Source organism: Anolis carolinensis, chromosome 3 (genome assembly GCF_035594765.1).
Source record: "Anolis carolinensis isolate JA03-04 chromosome 3, rAnoCar3.1.pri, whole genome shotgun sequence".
NCBI classification, from domain to species: Eukaryota; Metazoa; Chordata; class Lepidosauria; order Squamata; family Dactyloidae; genus Anolis; species Anolis carolinensis.
The window spans coordinates 89406206-89432325 of record NC_085843.1 but is presented as its reverse complement, the minus strand read 5'-3'; the positions used below and the strand labels follow the sequence as shown (position 1 = coordinate 89432325).

At 37.1% G+C, this 26120-nt stretch overlaps 1 protein-coding gene across 14 annotated transcripts in view; it reads right to left on the bottom strand.

Annotated features, from left to right (window-relative positions):
* dmd (dystrophin) overlaps positions 1 to 26120 on the bottom strand; it is a 1684732-nt gene that overhangs the window by 1086929 nt on the left and 571683 nt on the right. For all 14 annotated transcript variants that reach the window (XR_010004953.1, XM_008107345.3, XM_016992722.2 and 11 more), the window contains exon 7: positions 22930 to 23048. Coding sequence is in view for 13 of the 14 variants with exons in the window: in XM_008107345.3 (XP_008105552.2) it covers positions 22930 to 23048 (119 nt within the window). In the remaining variant the exon portion in view is untranslated. The remainder of the gene's footprint in view (positions 1 to 22929; positions 23049 to 26120) is intronic.

The following is a 26120-nucleotide window of genomic DNA, read 5'->3' as shown; positions in this document are numbered from 1 at the left end:
CTTAGATAAAATTATTTATCTGCTAGGATTATTTGCTAGCTTTTCATTTTCTTTTTAATCAAACTGTCAAGAACTTTGAGAAAACATGCGATATTTTGAGATTGTCAGCTGTTTTTATATGGACAGATCAAAAGACAACCTGGCAAGATGGCACTACCTTGAGGAATCCTCCACCTTGTGTGACTGTGGAGCTGAACAAACAACTCCTCATATGTATGCTTGCCCACAATGCCCTGCCTCATGCACGGAGGAGGAGTTGTTTAAAGCTATGGACAATGTGATTGCTGTTGCCTGCTTTTGGTCCTAAACTATTTAGCTGTTTGTGATTCCTTTTATTTTATCACTTTTAAACTTATTTATTATGCAATGCTTTTGACACAAAATAAATAAATATATGAACTTCATTTTATTATATTTTAAAAATCTCTTCTCTACTTTCTAATGTTTAACATTTATAGTATGCCTATGCACACAAATGTGTCCAGCCTTTTATTTCTAAGCATTTCTCATGAATGTGGTGAACTGATACTTGGCAATGTCTGCCCCTCTCTCGTCATCACTGTGTCCCCAAAGCTTCCATTTTATCTCCTTTTGTAGATGTTTTATACAATAAAGCCCCTTCACAATACTTTCTTCTGAACAAAAAACATCACCTTACCATTCAGAATTCCAGACAATTTAAGTACTGAAAGAGTTGGTAAGTGACAGCAATTTTAAAAATCCTTTAGTAGTTAGAAGTGAAACTTTTAATTGATTAATCATTTTCTCTGAATAACAAAAATGGATCATCTACAAAGTTGCCCAGAATAAATTGGACAGTATATTCAAATAAAATATGTTTGTCTTAAATCTAACTACACATACATAAGAGAGCCAGTGGCTTGGATGTGGGACTAAGGTCTGGACCAGGATTCAAATCCCCACTCAACCAAGGAAACCTAATGATTGACTTTGAGCAAGTCTGACTCTCAGCTTCAGAGGTAAACCTCCTTTGAACAGATCTTGACAAGAAAACCAAAAACCAGAAATTACTAAAAGCCACACCATCAGGAGAACAACAAATGTATCTAAATTCATCTATAGTTAGTATTTTATAAAGAACACATTCTTTATTTAAGTTTGAGATTGTAAAAAATTCAAGAATAGTAAGAAATCAGTTCTTGCAACTTCATAAAAGATGGTATCACCATGGAACAAGGGACCATATTTATGTGTATGGCGACACCTATGGGCTGACATCTAATTCATACCAAAGAGCTTAAATGGTCCTGTATCCTGGCTTAGAGCTTGAAGAGGAACACCCGTGAGAATAAAACACTCATAGGAATGAGGTCAAAATATTTTATATGAGTATGTTGTTGTTGTTGCAGTGATGATGTGCCTTTAAGTCATTTCTGAGGTATGGTGTACACGTGTGTATTCATAGACACACAGACATATGCACAATTGTCATCTACATAGCCTCAGCACACATTACAGTATTTATGTTTCCCATTCAGGAACATCCAACTTCCATTCCCAGCCATCTCCACAGATAACTGTTTTCCTACCACTGTGAATAAGTAACAATTACATAAGAGAAGGAATATCATCCTTAGAGATGCAGTTCAACTGATCAGCTGCCAGGAAAAAGGGGATAAGTCTTTAGATTCATGGAAGGCTCACAGGCAGCCACAGGATTGTAAATGATAAGTCTCAATTTTAAATCTCTTTTTAAAGGACCATTTACTTCTCTCACCATATATATTCCACATCTTTATTATAATAATCCTAGCTTTTATGGTACAAGTAAAATATTTATCTTTGTAAAAATCCCAGTTAGTATGGTACAAGAAAAAGATTTTTATTGTATATTTTCAGACTTCGATTTAAGGCTAGTATTTGCCTGGGAGTTTGAAAGATTGAGTATCCTTAAAATGTCCTTGCACTTGTTAGTTTTCAGAATTGATTTTCTCCTGGACAAAATAATTACATGAACAGGTGATGCTTCCTCAAATAGGTCTCAAGCAAACAAAGCTAAGCATGAGTGCCATGCATGATTGTGGCACATGTCAGTATATCATCGGTTGGTGTGCATACCATATGATGAATACAGAAGGGTGGTTTTTTTCAATTACTACATCTGTTAATTAGTACAGAAAAGATCAATAAAGTTACATCTAAACACTTAGAGGACTTTTGGAGGTTATAGAGCGGAGAAAAATATATTTGCCCCATACATAGGCATTTAAATTATATGAGAAGCAGATGGCTGTAATAAAAATAACGAATGGGACTTCATAAAACAGCATATTAATTTTCAAAGTTGTTAATTGCTGTCAATTCAGCTTCATCTTATGCCAACCCAATACATGAGAGACCTCAGAGACACCCTCTCAATCAAGAGTCCTGCAAATTTAGAGCTGTGCCTTGTTTAATTGAGACTATTGACATGTAATGGTGCTTACCTTCAAGGCCTTACATGGTCCAGGGCCGATGTACCTGAGGGACCGCCTCACTCCCTACAAACCCCAGAGATCCCTCCGTTCTGAGGACCAAGACCTGCTGGAAGTCCCCAGTTTTAAGACCTTGCGTCTAACTGCAACTAGACGCAGAGCCTTTTCAGTAGTGGCGCCATCTCTGTGGAACACCTTGCCACCTGAAGTTCGTGCCTTGCGGGACTTGTTGGCCTTCCGCAGGGCATGTAAGACACACCTGTTTCGGCAGGCTTTTGAGTTCTGTTGCTGATGTTTTAAAAGGTGCTTTTAGGATGTTTTTAAGATGTTTTTTAAAAGGTGTTTTTAAAATGTTTTTTAAATTGTTGATTTTAGCCAGTTCTTGTAAGCCGCTCCGAGCCCTAGGGGAGTGGCGGCATATAAGTTTGAAAAATAAATAAATAAATAAATAAAGCAATCTCCCTTTTTTCCTATTGGCTCCTGTTTTACCAAAAATTATAGACCTTTCTCATGAATCATATTGTCTTATGATATGGCCAAAATATGATAGCTGTAATGTGGTCATTCTGGCTTCTAGAAAGGGATCATGCTTTATGTGCTCTGGGGCGCATTGATTTGTCCACAGTCTCATAGGTTTCAAGGTTGCCATGTTGAGGAAAAAAATATTAGATCAGATGAACTAATCTGACAAGTTAGCCATATCAATGAAGTCACTGCTGATTTTCTACCATTTTAAAATTATTTAAACTTTAGAAGAGTTGACATGTTAATCATGTCAAGTCTGCTCAGCAATTTATTAAAACAAATTATGATACTGTGTTTGTGTGTTTTCAACTCTTAAGTTTGTAAATACTTCATTACTTCAGTAATTGTTTCTGTTTAAATTGATGGAAGATACACCAATTATTTTTTTAAAATACAATAATTAAAAATCCAGTAAATATCACAAATATTCACAGCTACTAAGATAGGAAAATGTCCATTTTTGTTTGTATGTGTGTTGCATTGAAATTTGTTTTTTTCTTGTACACTAATCACTTCAATCAGGGTTTAAGTGGCAGAATGAGACTTATCCAACCCATTCTTCATCCTTATCTTCTAACAATCCGAAAAGTCAATCTTTAGACTCCAAGGATGTTGTGGAATGTTACATGATCTGGTGCAGGGGATTATCAATGAAAAGGAAGATTGGAGGAAAAAGCAAGATTTTTCAATTATGCATTGCTGCCGTGTTTTCCAAATAAATATTTGAGGATGCCACAAGCCATGGTTGAAACTCTGCAACCATGATGATGTTTTATTTTAGTTGTCGTCACCAGAAATTTAGCTGGAAGTTGACCATACAGTCACATTGGACAGCCTGGAGATTACAAGAGATGTTTTCTTCTCTTTTTAATTCATTTTCCCCGACTTTTGCAGAGGTCCTGTGCCCTTAAGCCAAGTGAATGTCGAGGACTGACTGTAGTAAGAATTAATATGTATGCTGGAATTATATCTATGTGATTTACCAGATGAAAAAGATTTAAATTTAGAAATGTTTTCTCTAATGTTTTATTAAATTTATTTATGTTCAATAACTTTTTCTCCATATGATAAAAATGAAAACATCAAGTGCAAAGCCACCTTTTCTTTGAATAAATAAATATTAAGACTAGAGTATCTCTTTCAGATTTCCACACCTCAACAAACTTCAAAATAGGTTTGATATGCTTAATGAGTTATTAACACATTTATGACATGTGTGAATGTGTGTGATATTTGCTTGACCACATCTATGAAATCACACATTATTAAAAAGCATTTACAGGTCCATCAGCGGCAATGGGGAAATTATGAGGCTGCTCTTTCCATCATCAGACTTAAGAAGCCCTCCTTCCTGGGATCCTTTATCTTTTCTCTTTCAAGGAGACCTGGATTTAAAGCAAGGGTTTAAGAAGAACCCCTTCCTGGTATCTTTTACCTTCTGTCTTTCAAGGAGATCTAGATTTAAGGCAAGGGCTTAAGAAAAGCCCCTTCCTGGGACCTTTTCCCTTCTGTCTTTCAGGGACACCTGGATTTAAGGCAAGGGCTTAAGAACCCCCCCCCCTTTTTCTGGGGTCCTTTCCCTTTCATCTTTCAAGGAGATCTGGGTTTAAGGCAAGCACTTAAGAAAACACACTTTCTGGGATCCATTCCCTTCTAGTGGCTGCCTCCCTTCCCGCACTCCACACATTGCTGAAAGAAACTGAAAGCAGCAGTTTCTCAGCAGCCACTTTTGTTGCAGCCAAAAACAACATGGCTGTGGAGCCCTTGCTATTACAGGGACCCAAATAAGCCAAATATCATTTTTAAAAGAGGATCTGGGCACAACCCTAGTAGAAAGTGTAACATGACTCATGCTACAGCTTTAAAACATATTTTTTAAAAATACTCTGTTTGGAACTCAGTTCCATTAAAAGTTATGTTTTGCTATTTTGGTATGCAAGTGGTTCATATATAACTCGCCAATGCAGTAACAGATCTTAGAGAGCTAATACTAAGAGTTGCTTCATTTTCTCATCACCATTTGCTTCAAGAGAGACGAGTTTCATTTCTTGTGCAATTTACAGAACTGATGCCTAACAATCTGCTCCCAGGGATTTCATTGGGGTGTTTCCCTTTAGCACTCAAAACAGTTTCCCCATTCCCTGACAGTCTTAATGCTACATGAAAATTGTAAATGTTTTTTGTTTTTGATTCACAAATTTAAATATGCTCTTGAGATTGATTAAGTGTAAAGTGTTGAATTAACTGATTATAGAAATAACTGACACTGAGTATTTATCATAATCTGGGTTTCATGTCAGCCCCAAAAATATATTTTCATTTGTACAATTAACCTTCCTCTAAATTTTGCAAGCAATCAAGCCACTAAATGTGTTTGAAAGGAGAGCAAAGGCCATTTCATAAAAGGAGAGGGGATATCAGTTCATTCTGTAGTATATTAACTGCTTCACTGGAGCAAAATAATTAATTTTTCTTCATTGTACCATTATCAGGAAACCTAAAAAACAACAAAAACAAACAGCTTTGCAATTGTTCAACACATTTAACTGTCATTCAGATGCACTCAGTGAATCTAGATAGTTTAATATTCTGTAAATGCTTGCTTTGAATTCCATAGTCAAAGCTGACAAATGTCCTTTTAGCCACTGTCAACTACATCAATTAACTGTAGAAACAATGTTATATCTACCTATTTAGCGACTACTATTACAATCAATTTACACAGCAATAGCAAAAAAATGAATCCCAAGAAATACTCGGTGCTTAACAAACAATTCATGTTCTAAAGGAAGAAATCAATGTGCCTTATACCTCAGCAAGCTATATGAAACTAGAACTTGTAAATAAATACACAAAAAGAGATATTAGGAAGACAAATATAGTATATGAAAAGTAGGTTTTTTATATTGCTTTGTTCAGATACTGGAAATACATAATCTACACTGGTATCCTCATTATATGGTCATTTTGGGGATATTTTGCCTGGAGTTTTCTGCTCCTTTTTGAAGTGCAGAATACTATATTGGTAAAAGTGCTCTTAAAGAGCTGGTCATATTTAGCCTGCAGAAGAGAAGGCTGAGAGGAGATATGATGGCCATGTATAAATATGTGAGGGGAAGTCATAGGGAGGATGGAACAAGCTTGTGTTCTGCTGCTCTGGAAATTAGGATGCGGAACAATGGCTTCAAACTACAGATAAAGAGATTCCATCTGAACATATTAAGAACTTCCTAACTATGAGAGCTGTTCGGCAGTGGAACTCTCTGCCCATGTGGCACAGGCTCCTTCTTTATTGGCACTTAAGCAGAAGCTGGGTGGCCTTCTGTCAAGGGTGTTTTGAATGCGATTTCCTGCTTCTTGGCAGGTGTTGGACTGGATGCCCCATGAATTCTCTTCCAACTATATAATTCTATGATTCTATGCTCTCTTCATTGGCTGTTTTACCCTGGAACCAATTTGAGCCATTCTATTCCAATTTGGAGCTTGCACAAATCCAGCTGAATCAGTTTGATGCACTTAGTTTTTTGACATTCAACCAAATCAGTTGCACAGCCCTAGAAATCTCAACTCAAGCTGCCTAATTACTTCCTTTAATCTAGCGCATTACTCAGTGCTTTTAGGCCAGGAGGATGAGACACTGTTTGGACTAGAAACACTCAGGATTATAAATGTTTGGCTCTATGCTCTGTGAGACCTGCCTCTTGACCTGAATGATAACACCACTTCAATTCTAATCCTAGATGTGGCTCAACAAACCAACACTCCAAAGCATAAGCTTATTTTATTGGAAGTGTTTGAGAAATACACATAATTTTACATTTGCATTCATTTCTCATGAATTTATGCAATATAATCCAAATTGCTCTCTTGAACTTTAGCATAAATAAGACTTTATATTCAAAATTTAAAAATACTTAAAATGTCACCCCCAAGCTCCCACAATTGTGCCACCTCATCATATGGGACTCATTGAAACAATTCAGCCAGAAGGTGTAAAATAATTTCTATGATTACAATGAACAGTCAGGACTCAGGGCGGCTTCCAAAGGCAATAAATCGCAAACATTCAATACCATGTGGAATAACACAATAAGACTACTACTTGAAAGGCACCTGGCTTCTCTTTAAATGAAGAATTGTATGAGACCTTGGGCTACCTTTAAAAAAGAAAGAAAGAAAGAAACTAATTTTATGCACTACAGAAATTCTCCCATACACATACTGATATTTATTATACATTGGCCATCAGCAAAGACTAATAATACCTTGTATAGTCCAATATTTCTGACCAAACAAAAGGCAATAGTAAAGTATAGAGTTATCTAGAATAAAAATGGTTATTCTTCACTCCTACAGACATCAGTTGCTACAGCACTCTTTTGTAGGATAAGAGAATACTGATGTAGGATTTGGGAAATTGCAACATTAATCATGAGTGAAGAGGCCATAGAAGAAAACAGGAAAATTCAGCCTGTAAGCACGAAGGGTTGGCTAATTTACTGTAATATGAGACTATACAGATTTATAGGCAGGTTATCAATGTTAATCCAAGGAAGCAGGGTTTGGTGTTTCTAGTAAATTAGGAAGATGATAAATAACCTTACTGGGGAACAAGGCAGAACTAACAAAATAAAATGAAACAAAACTTCATCCATGAATTTGTCCAATTCACTTGAAATTTGAATAAGCTGGTGGCCATAATTCATAGCTTTTCCTGGTGAGTTTAAGAAAGTGCTTTGTCATTTATCTGTCATGAATCTTTCAGCATTCAGGTTCATTAATGTGTTCTACTGGTAACACTTTGAGACCAAGGGACTCCCCTGCTCCCACATTTTACCTATTTTGTTTTATTGTATATAATTTCTATCATATGTCCCTCTCTGGCATACTTGCTTTCCTACAGAAACAATGGGTTTTTATAAGATGAAAGAATATGACTCCAAGATTTGAATCTGAAATTCATAGTGGCAGTTTACAATAAGCAGATACACAATATTAAATTACCCCCCCCTCCCCCCAGTGTATTTTCAACATTGATTAATGCTGTTTTATTTTGGGATAGAAAATATGAAAAATCAAGCACAGTGCATCCATGAAGCAGGAAAAAACTGAAAAGATTATATGAACTGCAATTTGCCCATGTATAAAAAGCAATTTATTCATTTGTGCTTAGCTTCATATAAGAACAAATTAAATAAATTTTGTGAAAATTAGATATATAACACCAGAGATGATATATGATACACAAACACACCATTTTCATCATCATCATCATCTTCATCATCATCATCATCATCATCATTTAATTACTTATTAATCGCCCTCCATCCAAGATACTCTAGGCGATTTACAAGATAAAATTGTAAAGGATAAAAATACACATACAAATATTGATAAAATTAACATAGATCAAAAGCTCTAGAAAAGATTCAATTTTAAGAACTATCATAACTCTCTGCCACAAAAAGATAAACATTAACTTCATGACCAATAATCCCAATGTTCAGGTGTATAAAAATGTAATATTTCAAAGGCAATGTCGTTTATAGCATTTTTATGTCACTGAGTTATGTGCAATGAGAGATGTTTTGATGCTTATAAAATAAATGGATTCAATAAATTGTGAATTCATAATTCCAAAAAACAGTGAAAATCTTGAAAAAATAAAATAGCAATAATGTCGACACCTTTAGAACATTTAAAATATCTACTCAGAAATGAAACCTACTGAATTCAATAGGATTTACTGGTTTAAAGTATTGTTGTCTTGCTCTTCAGATCAAAAGGCTCCCAAGTAGCTATATAAACCATTCATTATTATGCTCTAAGTCAATATAAAAAGCCACTTTATTGTATTATCTCTGGCAATAGTTTACTCTGATATCATTAAATATTTGAGGCATAAAGCTAATACACAATGAGAAAGAAACTGGAAGAGCAGGGAAGAAGTAACATAATTATAACTTGAACTATTTCATTTCAATTGCTGGAAGGCTTCAGGCAGAGCGCATCTCTGTTTAGCTACTCTCAAATCCCTTTTTTCCCTATGTTTCTATAATGCCTTTGGCTAGGCTGCTACTGGAATCAAAATAAATGTGTTGCCCGAGGAGCAAATGCAATTTATGTTCATATTTTGTTTCAAGTTAAATTTTGGTGGCAATCCCACCATCTAAAGAATGGATGAAAATACATTTTAAAAAGATTTTTGAAACATTGTAGAGCATTGCATCTTCTTTCAACTTGAAAAAATAAATATTTAAAGAATAGAAAAAAGAAACACATCCATTTTCAAATGTGCTAGAAGAGGCAAGAGCAAACTTTCTAACTTGAGGGCCACATGGCAGGCTGGAGCGGGTGGGTGGGCCAGGAGAGAGGGGGTTCTCCTCAAGTCCCCTCCCTGCCCTTTTCTGCCATTCTTCTCTTTTAGGGGCAGAAAGTGAAGGAAAGATGGGAAATGTTTGGATCCCAAAAGGGTTAGCCTTGGTCATAATGAGATGGTGGATGGGGAGAGAAAAAGTGTATTCATTAGATCCCGTATTGCCTACTTCTGATATAGAATCCAAGAATCCTAGAGCTGGAAGAGATCCCAAGGGCCATCCAGTCCAACCCCCTGCCATGCAAGAAGGCACAATCAAAGCACTCCCGATAGGCAGCCTCTGCAGAAACTCCTCCAGAAAAGGAGACTCCACCACACTCCCAGTCAGCCTATGCCACTCTCCAACAGCTCTTACTCTTAGGAAGTTCTTCCTAATATTTTCAGTCAAATCTCTTTTCCTGCCATTTGAAACCACTGGTCCCTAGAGCAGCAGAAAGTCAGCCCCCTCACTCAATGGGACACCCTTTAAAATTTTGAAACATGGTTCTCATGTTCCCTCTCTACCTCCTCTTCTCCAAGCTAAACATCCCCCAGGAGGAAGGAAAAAGAGGAAGAAGGGAGGGAGGGAGGGAGGAAGAAAGATGAAAGGAAGGGTGGAAGGGAATGGAGGGAGAGAGGGAAGAGGAGAGAAGGAAGGAAAGACAAAAAGGAAGGAAGGAAGGAAGGAAGGAAGGAAGGAGAATGAGAGCGGGAAGGAGGGAGAAAAGAGTGAAGGAAGGAAGGACAAAATGGTGGAAGGGAAGGAAGGGGGAATGGAGGAAGAAAGAGGGAGGTGAGGGAGGGAGGGAAGGAGGACGGAAAGGAGGAAGGAAAGAGAGAAGCAAGGAGGAATAGGATGGCGTGAGAGAGAAGGGGCTGAGAAAAACACCCAAGGGGCCTGTGTTTGCCCATACCTATGCTAGAAGAACAAAGTAAATTATCCAGTGTTGTGAGACCAAAAGGGAGATATTTTCCGCAATTCCTTCCTCTTTTTTATCTTCAATTTGCTCTGGAGGATTACAAAATCTTTGAGCACAGAGTACAGGTTAGCTTACGAGGACTTTTGGGAGTCAAAAGGCCAGTGACTATTCTGCAATTCAGATGCCTATCAATCTTTTAAACAGTATGTTTATTTGATATCTTTCTGGAACACACACACACAACAGAATCAACAAATTTAACTACTCTCATTCCTAACTAACTGGGTAGCTTTTTGTAAACTGCCTATACTTTCCGTATGTTGTGGACAACTAAGGCCACTTTGCTCAATAATTGACAATGCTAGCTGGCGTTGATAGGAGTTGTAGTAAAAAAACAGCTGGAGGATGCCTGTCCTGGTTTGTCTTTCAAGAACAGCCTTAAGACACTGTGGTAAGTAAATGAAAACCGCTTTACTTCAGCAAAAGTAAGGCCTTCGACAAAGTCCCCCACGACCTTCTGGCAAACAAACTAGTAAAATGTGGGCTAGACAAAACTACGGTTAGGTGGATCTGTAATTGGCTAAGCGAACGAACCCAAAGGGTGCTCACCAATGCGTCGTCTTCATCATGGAAAGAAGTGACAAGTGGAGTGCCGCAGGGCTCCGTCCTGGGCCCGGTTCTGTTCAACATCTTTATTAACGACTTAGACGAAGGGTTAGAAGGCACGATCATTAAGTTTGCAGACGACACAAAACTGGGAGGGATAGCTAACACTCCAGAAGACAGGAGCAGAATTCAAAACGATCTTGACAGACTAGAGAGATGGGCCGAAACTAACAAAATGAAGATCAACAGGGACAAATGCAAGATACTTCACTTCGGCAGAAAAAATGGAAATCAAAGATACAGAATGGGGGACGCCTGGCTTGACAGCAGTGTGTGCGAAAAAGACCTTGGAGTCCTTGTGGACAACAAGTTAAACATGAGCCAACAATGTGATGCGGCTGCTAAAAAAGCCAATGGGATTCTGGCCTGCATCAATAGGGGAATAGCATCTAGATCCAGGGAAGTTATGCTCCCCCTCTATTCTGCCTTGGTCAGACCACACCTGGAATACTGTGTCCAATTTTGGGCACCACAGTTGAAGGGAGATGTTGACAAGCTGGAAAGCGTCCAGAGGAGGGCGACTAAAATGATTAAGGGTCTGGAGAACAAGCCCTATGAGGAGCGGCTTAAAGAGCTGGGCATGTTTAGCCTGCAGAAGAGAAGGCTGAGAGGAGACATGATAGCCATGTACAAATACATGAAGGGAAGTCAAAGGGAGGAGGGAGCAAGCTTGTTTTCTGCTGCCCTGCAGACTAGGACACGGAACAATGGCTTCAAACTACAGGAAAGGAGATTCCACTTGAACATCAGGAAGAACTTCCTCACTGTGAGAGCTGTTCGACAGTGGAACTCTCTCCCCGGGGCCGTGGTGGAGTTCCTTCTTTGGAGGCTTTTAAGCAGAGGCTGGATGGCCATCTGTCGGGGGTGCTTTGAATGCGATTTCCTGCTTCTTAGCAGGGGGTTGGACTGGATGGCCCATGTGGTCTCTTCCAACTCTACTATTCTATGATTCTATGAAAACAAAGTACAGTACACTCAGTGAAATAATGCAAAAGAAAGTCAGGAAGTCTTACTTCAGACAAAGAAACATGCATAAATCCAGATATAGACTTGGAGCATGCACACAGAGAGTGAAGGCATTAGAGTCAGTTTGTTACCAGCAAGAGCTGGCTGTACCTGCTTTTATAGCCCTGGATCCCCACACAGCTTCTAGGGCAGTTCCTAATTATTCAGCTGCATTTCTGGCAGCTAATCTAGCCAAACGACATCTCTGCTCTGTTTCCTTCCACCTCTCCTGGAATGAGAGTACCAGCAAAGTCTCCTCCTCAGACTCCAACTTGCCCTCAGATTCATGAACACTTTCCTACTCCCATTCCTGTTCTGAAGAAGAAGAATCCCTGACAATGCCATATTGGGAAACTTTATTTTAAGGATTAAAATTAGATTATGCAAGTGTAAGCATGAAGTGGTTAAATAAACACTAAATAGTACGACTATTGAAATGATTACATGATTCTTGTGCATATGATATTGTAGAACCACAAAATTGGAAGGAACCACAAGGACCATCTAGCTTTACTCACTAACATGTAAGAACATACAACTAAAACACTTCTGAGAAAAATGATGCATCCACTTTAATCAGTGAAGAAGACTGCATCCTTGGAGAATAACCTCTTTATATGAATTACATGAAATCAAAATTATTTATGAATACTTAACAAATGGAATCCTTTATGCATATGAATGTATGTAAATATCTTCACAATTTTTCTTCCCACAGTACTACATCCTGTTTCAGTCAGATCTCACTTTATATTGACAAGCTGGAATGTGTCCAAAAGAGGACAAACCAACATGAGAGAAAGCCCAATGAGTAACAACAAAAGATGCTGTGTATTGGAGAAAATAAGATTGAGAAGTGACATGACAGCCATATTTAAATATGTCATGCCCCCACAGAGACTTTACTATTTTATCTAATTAAGCATCACTTATTTAGAAGGGGTTCAGTACTTTATTGTATAGTTTATGGAAAGGAACCATAGGTCGCTCTTTTCCTTTAAGACTCCCCCCTCCCCCCAAAGGTGGAGTCTCATAGGCGGACCCTGTAGCTTCTTGAAAGCCAGCCATTTGGAAGAAGGTGCTGAGAGGACCTAGGAAGCTGAACACATTGAATGTTAGAGGTTGGTGCTAGAAGTCGAAAAAACCCTGTATGGAAGCCAAAGCAAGAAAGGACACAGAAGGAAGGCAAAAAATAAGCAAAAACTACAGTTGAGTTAAGCCTCCAACTTTTCCTACAAGTTTTAATTGTTAGTCCTGGTGGGAGTTAGAATTTGACTTTTTATTACTCTATTAAATTCCTTGTTACTGTTCACCTGTGAAAACCCAACTTCGTTCCTGGTGAGATTATAGCATCTTCAAAAATTAGCTTGGGGACAAAACAGATATGTTGAAAATGAAGTGTGTTTGTCCAGAGACCACAAAATAAAATTACAAATGTGTAGAAAAGAGATTCCACCTGAGCATTAAGGAGGATTTATTTAATGTAAGAGCTGTTAGGACAGTCTCAGAGGGTGGTGGACTCTCCTTTAAGCAGATGACATAATCTAAATAAGTCAGTTCTCTTAGGTGCACATTTATGCATAGCAGGGGCCTCCAACTCTATGATTTATCTATTACTAAGCTTAATGCGACACATCCTATTTGTTTTAGTTGAATGCAATGCTGAAAAATACATGCATAATTTTGCTTATATGCAATTCAGGTACAGAGGTTTTGTCTAAACAACCAATCTTCTTCATTAATAAAATGTTTACACTAAAAAGCAACTACTGTCTGTATTTCAAGTAGAATATTATAGGAAGGAGATTAATATTTAAACATTTCCTTAATCACAATAGTAAATGGTATATTTTTAATATAGAAATTGCAATGGGGCCTTTAGGCCTATGTCACTATCACTTTGATAGTGGCTCAATTAGGTCGTGACATGTAGATGTGGAGATCAATACTATCTTAAATATAGAATAGTGCAGTACAATGAAGAAAAAATGAATTTTGAAGAAATTAAATAAAAATGGAAGTACAGTAGAGTCTCACTTATCCAACACTCACTTATCCAATGTTCTAGATTATCCAACGCATTTTTGTGGTCAATGTTTTCAATACATTGTGATGTTTTGGTGCTAAATTCATAAATAAAGTAATTACTACATAGCAGTACTGCGTATTGAACTACTTTTTCTGTCAAATTTGTTGTATAACATGATGTTTTGGTGCTTAATTTGTAAAATCATAAACTAATTTGATGTTTAATAGACTTTTCCTTAATCCCTCCTTATTATCCAACATATTTGCTTATCCAACATTCTGCTGGCCCATTTATGTTGGATAAGTGAGACTCTGCTGTATGTGGACTAGGTTGTGCATGTTTGTCCAAATATGATTAAATTTCCTCTTCAGTAGCTTTGAAAACAAGCCATTTTATGAAATACAGTAGAGTCTCACTTATCCAACATAAATGGGCCAGCAGAATGTTGGATAAGCAAATATGTTGGATTATTCTAGAAGATTGGGGTAGACCGAGTAAACAAAAGGAAAAAAGCATATGGCATGCACAAATATGTGACATGTTTTATGAACAGATGTGCTTGCTATTATTATATTAAATGGCAATCATTTCATTGAAAATTACATAATGACACTTTTCAAAACTATATTTTTCTATTAGTTGTGCTCTAATCATTTTCAAATAATGACATTAGTTCCTTTCATTACCTCATCCTGCCTGTATTAGACATGACTGGTAACATTCATTTGGTTGTTTTCATTACAATAGAGAATAATTATTCCAGTAAAAGTTTTCATCTTTCTTACACATTGTTCATTTTAAAAAGTCAAAATGCTGTTTTTTTCCTGTCAACATGACTGTATATTGTTGCTCAACCAGTTGCCAGACCATGCCATAGATTTCTACAACTGAGGAAGGTGTCCACTACTGCTGTCCACTCCCATGTCTTCCAAATGTCTGAAGGACTGATCATTTGGAAAATGGAAGCGGCTTCTTTTCTGCTCTTCCAGTAGATAGAACTTCAATCTATGGATTTTAATTTTAAGAAAAGCAGTTCTAGCTAAACATTAGGAAAGCCTTCTTCATAAGACTTGTTTGACAATGGAATAGATGGCATCAGAATGCAGTAAACTCTCCTATGTTGGAGGTTTTAAAACTGAATTTTGATGCCCACCTCTTGAGAATATTTTAGCTGTGGATTCCTGCACTGGCATGGGCTATGGTTGGCTGTTCCTTGGAGGTCTCTTGTATGGTTTAGTGATCCTACACCATTCACCAGCCTGCAAACACATGCATGCATTTTTGTGCACATTTTTAAAGTTTGTCAATTTCACAAAAATTCTAAGAAATGGAAATTGAGGCATACCACTGTATGTAACTCTGCAAGATTCCAGAGAAGAGAGAGTGGACCAGCTTGGTATGGTGGTAGTAGGGACAGGGAACAGTGTGCTTGTACACAAAGGTCTAAGAAAGCAGAACTGCAGGATCATGGCCTAAGAGTATAAATCCCGCAACTAAATGTCACCAACAACATTTTGAAATCTTATTTGCTTGCAGTTGTGGATAGAATGAAAATTTAAAACATTTCAAAAAGCAAGTGACTCTAAATTCTTATAAAGACTTGAACTGACAGCATTCTTTACAGTTTGGGACTCCTATGTATAATTTTTGGTGCATAAAACATTTCTTTTTGAGGGAGTACAAATTCTACAAAAAACTTGCCAACTACAACATTTTCTTCAGAGAAAATAATATTTCTACAAATTAATACCATTATCAGAACAGGAAAGCTTATTTCTTGTACAAAGAATACAGTTTTAATGCAAAAATGATATGGGCAATTTTTGCACACACACACACAAGTCCCAAACTGTGAATATCTTTGAAAACAAGTTTTCACTGACTTTCTTGTTATTAGGAAAAAGTTGCTGTAAGCAAAGATTTGATAGTCCACCTTATGAGATATTGAAACTGTAAAGGTCATAGTAACCAGGAAAACATCCAACTCATGAAGCATGAAATCCCAGACACATTCACATATTAAATATCAATGCCACATTTATTTGCATGCTTCTCTACCTTTTCATATGCTTTCATACTTTTAAGGAACAACTATTAACTAGTGTGATAATTTCTCAGTCAGTAGCTCATTTCAGTCAAGAAACTTTCAGCTGAAGTCGAATGAGGCTAGAATAGTAAAATATTGCATGTGAATCATTTGTAACACTAAATCAGACTCATAATTTAATGACAATAAGTATCTCCATTATCTACTGGTTGAGTTACTATCTTTAGGTCTTGTGCTGATTATAGTTTAGAAATAAGTCGCCCAGGTGATTTGTTTCACTCTCAGCAATTACAAATTGCAAATTGTTTATGAAGCACTTGCAGCTTTTTGTCACAGCAAAAAGAATTTTGGCCACCTGCTCCATCACTCTTCTGTCAGGCAGTAGATAACTGAGGTACCAGTTTAAGGTTTTCTTGGCTTCTTGGTTAGTAATGGGGATATTAACCTCAGTCTATCCAGAGCGGAATTGCATATAATAGTTGGGCCATTACCTTTGCTTGGAAAACCCTTATTGCAGCTGGGATATACTAGCCACCTTTTAGGTTAAAAAAAAAAGTGGGGTTATAGATTTACCACTAGATAGAGCATTTTGTATTGCCATTTTTGGTGACATCTCCAGGAACCTGACGCCTTAAAGGTAACCCCTTAATATTTAAATATTTGGAAACTTATTGTATTGGGTTATCTCTTATATAGCAGTTATGCCTAGCTCACTTAAGACAATACAATGGTCTATGGTTGACCTCCTTTTTTCTAAATCCTGCCTGTTCCTAACCTATTACTTTTTCTGAGTCCAGCGAGTCTAGGAGCCTGTTATATAAATGGCAAATGTAAAGTTTGCCCACGACAGAGAGTAAGCTAATGGCATGGTAATTTGCTGGATTGTTCATCCCCATTTTAAAATATTGGGATTTGTATAAATTTTGACCACAAATCCCCCTTGGGTAGAGAAAGGTGGGATATAAATAAGGTAAATAAATAAATAAATAAATAAATAAATAAGAAATCAGAAGATGGTCACTTTCCATACTAGGTACTGTGTTTAAGTTCTCTCTATATTTATATGTGTGATTTGCTACTAACATAATCTACCACACTGCTCCCACTTCCTGATATCTAGGTAAATTCCACACAGCTCTCAAATTTGGTGTCTCCATTTATTATTTTTAAGGCTGTGATAATTTCTTCAAAAGAAACCAACAGCAAACTGCACTGAAATCTATAATGAACACTTTCAAAAATGGAGTAATAAAGTAGCAGTAAAGAAGAAAACAAAAAGACTATGTAAAGAAAAAACAAAACAAAAGCTGTGTTACAGCTAAAGATTCATTTAAACACATTTTCTTATTCGATATTTATGAGCTGATTTCTTATTGCCCAATTGACCTGTTAGTAACTTAATTGTGTATAAAATACTTCATGGTAAGTAATAGAAATTGTAATGGATACATTAAGTTATGTAGAAAGTATTGCATTAACAAAATGCTAAAAATAAAGAGATCTTCATATTAGAAGCAGGAGAATCTCTAAAATTGCATATTAATTTGTAAAATGCATCATTAGATGATAATATTCCTTATCATAAAACAATTGAAAAGATGACATTAATGTGTACTAATATTTTGCCCAATGTTATTCCCATGAACACTAATGATGTGCCTTAGATATGCATATACTTTCTCACTCATTGGTTCTCCTGACTAGGTAGCTACTGAAAAGTGTGCTTAGTTGTGGTTGCTTGCAAATTTAGTGGGTTCTACTGAGGGGTTAACTGGTGAAAGTAGAGCATCCTCCTTCACACCACAATTTCTAGCATTCAGAGTGAGACACAAAAATGGTTTGCACCTAGAATTCTTGTACTTGTGTTTGCATTCTGTTGTGAATGAGCCTTCGGAGGCTGTGAATGATAGTGGTGGGATCAGGAGAGGAAGGAAAAACCCTCGCGAGGAGGGTTCGTTGGAGGATTTGCATAGGAAGAGGGTCTGGGAAATTAATGGGAAGGCTTCTGAGGAGGATTCCTGTGGGGATCTTGAAGTGGAAATGGATGCTGGGGAACAGGTGGAAACGGAGGAAGTGGGCACAGACTGGGCACGGGCACCGGAGGTGCTTGGGGAGGAATCGGGACCCATGGATGCTGCTGATGCTGGAGAGGCTTGGGTACCTTCAGAAGCAGATCCCATTTGGTCTGTTTGAAGGAATGAGGGTGGGGCCACAGGTGTGGATAGAGTTGGGTGTGGGCAAGATGATTGGAACTCTGATGAAGAATTTGGGACGCCTGATCCAAGGGCGTTGGCTGTGCGGAGTTCTGTTTCTGATTAAGAAGTTGGGACACCTGTTCCTTGGGCATTAGAGGTTTGGACGCCCAGGAAGACCTGGATAAATTGGGGATGTTTGGCCACTATACTGTGCATGTGGCAAGGTGTTGCTGGGCGCCATTGAGTTTCCTGTGCGTGTTACTGAAGACAGGACTGGGACTTTGCAACAGATGTAAGTTTGAGCCGGGTTATTTTGCAACGGAGGGCTGGAATTGTGTGGGTTTTCCTGGACTACACTGTTATTACTATTTTGCATTAGCTGCTGTTCGCCCTCATTGCTTTGGCTCTCTGTGCCATTCCATGTTGTGGATCTCCTTTTAATGACTTCAATCCCTGGACCTTGGACTGGAACTCGACTCGGCTCTTCCCTTTGCCCTTAAACGCTGCTTGGCATCACTCTCTATTCCATGGCTGCTTTCTGCTCCTGACTCCTGGCTTGTTTCCTGACCCTGACTCTGTCTCCTATCCTGACCTCGGACCGGCTTGACGACGCTTCTGTGCTCTGCTCCTTGGGCTCCTGGCTTGGCCTGTGCTCCTGTAGCGGTTTAACACTGTCTCCCCACTCCGACTTCGGACCGGCTTGACGACGCTTCTATGCTCTGCACCTTTAACTCCTGGCTTGGCGTTTTGCTCTGCAGCTGTTGCCGCTGGCCCGCCAGTGTCCTTCAGCTCTGCTTGCTTAGTTGCTCTCAGTTGAGAGCTTTTCTGCCCAGTTTGGGTTCAAAGTTGCTTTTGTACTTCTGGGCTTTAGGAGGTTTTTTGGGGCTTTGAAGCTGTTTACTTTACTTTGTATGTTCTTTCTAAGTCCGCTCTGAACTTTTGGGCTTATTTGAAGGACTTTAAGTTTAATATGGATTATATTCCTGATTAATCCGGATTATTCGCCAATTCACGTTTTTTGGCGTTTCTTTGTTTAGACTGCTTAATAACACTGAATGTTAAGTGTTTTAAGCCATTTGTAGGTTGTTGAATTGTTTTTTGGGATTTAACTGAATTAAACTCTGTTTTGCTCTCCATTGGCATCTGACTTTTGACACATTCACTTGGGAAGTTATCTTGCTCCTTTTCTTTGCATTTCTAAACTGTATTTTAAAATGTTCAAGAGAAGTCTTATGTTGCTACAATGTTAAAAATTGGGGGACTGAAAAAAATTCAAGGGGAGAAGAATTCTAATTGGGGCAATATCCTCATTTTTACCCATAGTTGAACTTCTGGTTCTACTCCATGGTGTCCATTAGCTACTACATCAAACATCACTTCAACTGTACCAAATTGTGTTTTTGACAAAATCTGGGGGTGTTAACATTAAAGGCAAAGAAAAATAGCAATCTAACAAACTTGCAATATTTCTTATTTTTAATTTTTAAAAATATATATTTAAAAGGATTGGGTAGCTGTAGAGACTCATGCTGGTTAGGAGACTGCCCACAAGACAGCCTATTTGCCCATGTCATCCTATTTATTTCAAAATTATATTGGGCCATCTTCTCCGCTCTCCCTTTCTTGGACTGTTTCTAACATCTACATAATGAATCATGATGGGCACAGACAAGAAGTTCCCCTACATTATGGGATGGGCTCTGTCACTTTCAATTGCCTAAATGGATTATAACTGTTTTAAAACGGGTGGGGTGGGATAACATCCATAGTCTAGCACCATGAGATGGTGACAAGCTACATCTTTCACTAACTAATTTTTTACCTTGATAACACACATATGTTCTCTTCACAGCACAGAAAGTTCACATGTATGGCCATTTGGTAAATGTCAGCTTGTATTCTATGAAGATGTATGAAGATACTACCGTGCGCTTATCTGTATAAGTAAGATTCCATACAGTCACTCACTGCATATTTGGATTACAATATTTCTTTTGTTTTTACTCTAATTACATGGAAAGCCTATAATTCCTGGCCTCCAGTCAGTCCTGCCATATAGAAAAGAGGGTTGTGTAAGCTCTGAAAGAAAATGTCCTGGAGCAATGCAATCAGCAGCATACAGCAGGATGGGACAGTATGACTTAACAGGATTGGTTATAAACAACTAGTTAAATTCAGGTCCTGGAGGACCTGAGAAAGCTTCTAAGAGAAGCAGTTGGAAATCAGTAAAAATTTCCAAGCCAGCTGCATTCTTACATTCCCAAGACAGGGTCAAGCCCTGTTTTTAAAGCCAAGTTACCACAAATGTAACAGACTTGGAACAAAGTCCTGGACTGCTGAATGGCCTTGGAATGGCCTTTCCTGCTTATTCTATTCAATGGTTCTATGAATGAGCATTCAATCATTACTAAAGCCATTCATACAATGCTAGACTCTATGTTTACAAAAATTCCTAAAGATTCCACCCACTTTCCATTTCCTGAAGAATGTATAGAATTGTTTCAGTTACTTGAAATAGCTTTTTGGATGGATCTTCAAATGTATTTCTGTCTTCTTGGATGGATACAATTATTGGGAATTGTGACATGTAATGTTAATTAAAACTTATAATTTTCTCCAGCTCTTTGATTAAACTTTTTTTAAAATTTTCTTCCTGCCCCTAAAACATTAAAAGTCAATAAGTGAAACTTTGAAAAGTTACTTTTTGTGGAATACACTTTTCAGAATTACTACCTGGCACTGAAACTTAGTGATATTAGCTACAGAGTTATAGGAGCCACAATTCCAAAAAGTATTTTTTCCAGAGGGACCCTGGCTAAGTTAACTATTAGCCTTCTTCAGGCTTAAGGGGTAAGGACAACAACTGATCCATGCAACAGCCATTGAACTGTCAACAAGTAAAACTGTGATGGCATAAAGTCAATGAGAGCAAGCACATTGACTTTTGCAGCAGAAAGACTCTGCTGAAAGCTCTGTTAGAAACAAGCAGAGACTGAAGCATTCAGAAGGTAATTGCATTTGATTTTTCCTTAATGTAAGACACCTTAAACATTCTTTTAGATTGAAAGACAAAACAGAAATCAATGAAAATAGATGCCTAATAAATTAAAAAAAATGATTTGAAAGACAGAAAGGTGTACTGCACAAGATCCAGTTTTGAACCGCATGAAAAAGTTTATATATACAGGTTTATATATACATGTACAGAGGCACAATGAATGACAATGAGGGCTTGATCAGACTTTTGAATCCATTTCAAGTATCGAACTGGAACAATCTTTGTCACATATAGACTTCTGACTCTCACCATATTGGCAACGGAAAAAGGGACTACATAGGATTTGAAAGGAACTTTCTGGGCCTTTTCTAATTAATTAAAAATTACTGTGCAATCTTTAAATATCATGAGGCATTATTAATTCCCCCTATTTTCTGCCTCCTCTCTTTACTCTCTTGGCCCCAAACTAGGGATCACTAAGTATTTTGATTGAAAACTTCTGGGCTGTGAAAAAAAAGCACTACATAGAATTGTCTATAGGCTCTGTGAAGGAACAACTCTCCCAGGCCTTCATCCTGCCTTGCTTCAAGGAAGATTGTGCATGCCCAGTATCCAAAGATGATACTGCAAGCTTCACACAGGTTTTAATTAAACCCATTAATTCATTTTTAAAACAAAATACCCTCCGGGCACACACATCAGGTTCCCCTCAGAAACCATGCCAAGTTTCAATCGCCTAAGTTGTACAGTCTTGGAGACATGCTGGAGACACACACATGCTTTATTAGTACAAGCAAAACAATAGTTAAAGTTTGAAATACCAGCAAAACATTCTGTATGGGGTTGCTTTTTGCGCAAAGAAATTACTTTCTCAAATCAGAGACGAAAAGGAAAAGCCTTAATAGGTAGAGGTAATGGTTTCCCCTTGACATTAAGTCTATTTGAGACTGACTCTGGTGGTGGTGCTCATCTCCATTTCTCAGCTGTAGGCTTATCTGTAGATGCCTTATGTGGCCTGCATGACTGCTACCTTTCTGCTGAAGCGATACCCATTGATCTATTCACATTTGCATGTTTTCAAACTGCTAGATTAGCAGAAGCTGGAGCTAACAATGGAAGCTCATTCCATCCTGCGGATTCATGTCGCTGACCTTCCAGTCAGCAAATTCTGCAGCTTAAGAATTTAATCTGTTGCACCACTGTGACCCCCTAATAAGACCTTAATACCTGGACATAAATTATTGAAATCAAACTGTACATTTTTTTAAAAAAAATCAAACCTTACCCCAAACCCTTTCATCAAAACAAATAAACTAGCAAAATTAATATAAAACAAAAGGATGAAGTTTTAGTATAAAAAGAATACCTGTCTGGAAACTGAAAATTTGACTCACAAATCCATATCACAGTTTTAAAAATGCACCTTCTATTAGAAACAATAACGGCAAATCCAAGCACCTTCAAAGAAGTGTATTATATGATCTTGTAAATAAGCCAGAATATACACTTTAAAATGTAAAAAAACAAAAAACAAAGTGAACTTCAGAACGTGTTGAAGATTTGAGAAGGCATTATTCTGTGTTGCTAAAGAACAGATTGAATTCTATAAAATTAAATTACAACCAATATATATGGTGTTACTTTGAAAATGGAAGTGGAAAACCTGGTGCCAGAAAAAAAAAAAAACGTTTTCCAGTAATGCTTGAAGGGAAAATAGCTGTTCCACTTACAAACAAAATCAGATTTGTACTAACCTTCAGGATCAAGCAGTTTCTCAATTCCCAGGTGTCGTTTGGCTATGTTGAAGGCATGGTCTAATCGCTGTATAGCTGACTGTTGGCGAACCACACTGTCCCAATCAAACAGATCTGGCCTGTAATGTAAAAGAAAGAAAGAAAAAATCAAGATTAATGGCACAATTATATTCCCACTCATGTTCACTTTTATATTATACATATAACAAAGGTGACTTGAGCTGATGGGAGTCATTGATACATGAATATATATATATATATATATATATTTGCTTAATACCAAATTAAACATTGAAACAAGGAATCCAACTGATGTAATTGAAATGCTGTGGACAAGTCTTAATTGTTTTATAGGCAGAGATCAAATTACATTTTAGATAAACATTCTAGCATCTTGTGCTATTAGTTACAATGTTTGAAATACAGTAGAGTCTCACTTATCCAATGTAAATGGGCCGGCAGAATGTTGGATAAGCAAATATGTTGGATAATAAGGAGGGATTAAGGAAAAGCTTATTACACATACGCAGTAATGCTATGTAGTAATTACTGTATTTACGAATTTAGCACCAAAATATCATGATGTATTGAAAACATTGACTACAAAAATGCGTTGGATAATCCAGAACGTAGGATAAACGAGTGTTGGATAAGTGAGACTCTACTGTATAAAAAAAATCTGTTAATTTGAGACGACTGTAATTTTAGCTAAGAGTTATCATTAGGAGAAGTAAATTTGTTTTCAAAGCTACTGAAGAGGAAATTTAATCATATTTGGACAAACATGCACAACCTAGTCCACATACAGCAGAGTCTCACTTATCCAACATAAATGAGCCGGCAGAACGTTGGATAAGCGAATATGTTGGATAATAAGGAGAGATTAAGGAGAAGCCTATTAAACATCAAATTAGGTTATGATTTTACAAATTAAGCACCAAAACATCATGTTATACAACACATTTGACAGAAAAAGTAGTTCAATATGCAGTAATGCTATGTAGTAATTACTGTATTTACGAAATTAGCACCAAAATATCACGATGTACTGAAAACATTGACTACAAAAATGCGGTGAATAATCCAGAACTTTGGATAAGCGAATGTTGGATAAGTGAGATTCTACTGTATAATGCAGTTTGACACCACATTAGCTGCCATGGCTCAATGCTGTGGAATCATAAGAGTTGTAGTTTTGCAAGGTCTTTATCTTTCTATGCCTAACAGTGTTGGTGCCTCACCACTATAACTCCCATAATAGTAGAACACTGGGCCATTGTGTTGAACTACATTAAGTCTACAATGTACCGTGTGTTTACCTTTCTCATCCAGTTCTATTCTGCTTGAGAAGTTACTCATAATTTTGCTAGCATCATTAACAGATAACAGAAAGAACTGTGATTGGGGAATGCATATGATTAGAAACTTCCCTACTTATCAATTCAAGTATCATTTGTCTGTAGATATTTCAAGAAAGCCATATAGAATAATTGGATAGCAGAGAAACTATTAATGTGTCAATGAACTGTAAACTATCTTTGAGTATCCTCTGGCAGAAAAAAGTAGGGTATAAATATTACTACTACGATGACTAATAATAATAATAATAATAATAATAATAATAATAATAATAATAATAACCATCTCCTCCCAACTATGAGCACCTCAGAAGGGAAGGAGCTTAGTCCAGTAACCGAAAAGAATCACCAACCCTTTCTGCCACGGTGAGAAAAAACCAAAGAGCTGTCACTATTTTTAATTTTTTTTAGTAGACATTACGAAAGGCCAGAAGTGGTTTCATGGGAGACAGAGGTAATGCATTGACTCAGTTTTTTGGTTCATTTTTTGAAGGAAAAAACCCACCAACCAACATATACATGACTATTATATTAATCTGCACAATAATCTTTCCCTTTGCCTGGTTTGAGGTACCACTATTTTCTCAAAAAGAGGGTACTGAATAATCTTCTATTCTTTTGTTCCTTATTCAGAAATTTCTTTCTCAAGGGAGCACTATCATCTGAAATTCATGCAACTGGCATTTACACTGCATTATACTGATGATATTGCCCACGGGTTTTAATGAATTGTATCATATTAAAACTCAGCATACTGAATTGGAGAGATGAATATCTTCTTACTCACATTTTCTTAGCTTTATGCCTGATACTTAGATTTCATTCTCCATCCTGAAGATAATAATATGAAGTTCTGTTTCAGTATTATTAATTATGGTTCTTTCTATTTCAGTGGGATCTTATCTTTGCAAAATAATGTGAGTGAAGGCTGGTCCATGGTAAAAAGCAAAATGAGTAGTTCCAGATGTAGTATTTAAATATGTATGAATAATAATATGCTGAAAGAAAAATATAATGTACATTAAGAATTTTTTTAAAAAAATGTTGATACTGTATTCAGAAGATAAAAATTACTTATTTTTCTGGAATTTATTGTGGGAAATTATAGAATCATAAGGAGATCAGGTTCAATCCTTGCTGTATATCCATTAAAAAGAACTAGAACCTAGTTCTAGAACCAAGCCAGTTGACACCAAGGGCCCACTGTACTATTGATGCCCATATTAGATTCAGGTCATTGTTAGAGATCTAGAGTGGATTTACAGGATTTATGTATGGAGTCTGCTGTAATTAATACTAATTAATACTGCAGTTAATACTAAACCATGGATTTTGACAATTAAAACAAAATGAGGAAAAGTCTATGTACAGGCAAGAACTTTATTTTATCAGGGCTTCTACATATTCAGATCCAAGCAAATGTGAGCAGAAACACACTATAAGTATAGAGTGATCACTCAATGAAAGAGGGCTGGTAATGAGCAGGAAGAGACACTGAGGGACCCCACTATACCCACACAAACAGCCCTCATACAAGCAATCTAAATAATTGCCTAAAGGTACCAAAACTCAGCAGAACCATGATTTTATATATAGTTAATACACGACTCAGCACTACTTTGAATTTGCAGCTGAATAAGATTGGTGGCAGATGGCACAGAATTAAAAACTACTGTGCCAGTAAACAGAAGCTTTAAAAGTGTCTACCTAAAGAAAATGAAGCATCACAAATCACTATGTTGGAATGAGACTGTTAAAACAACATCTATAGCACTGGCACTCCTTAAAATGTGTTTTGAGACTATTCCCATAGTTGTGCATCACCCATAAGGC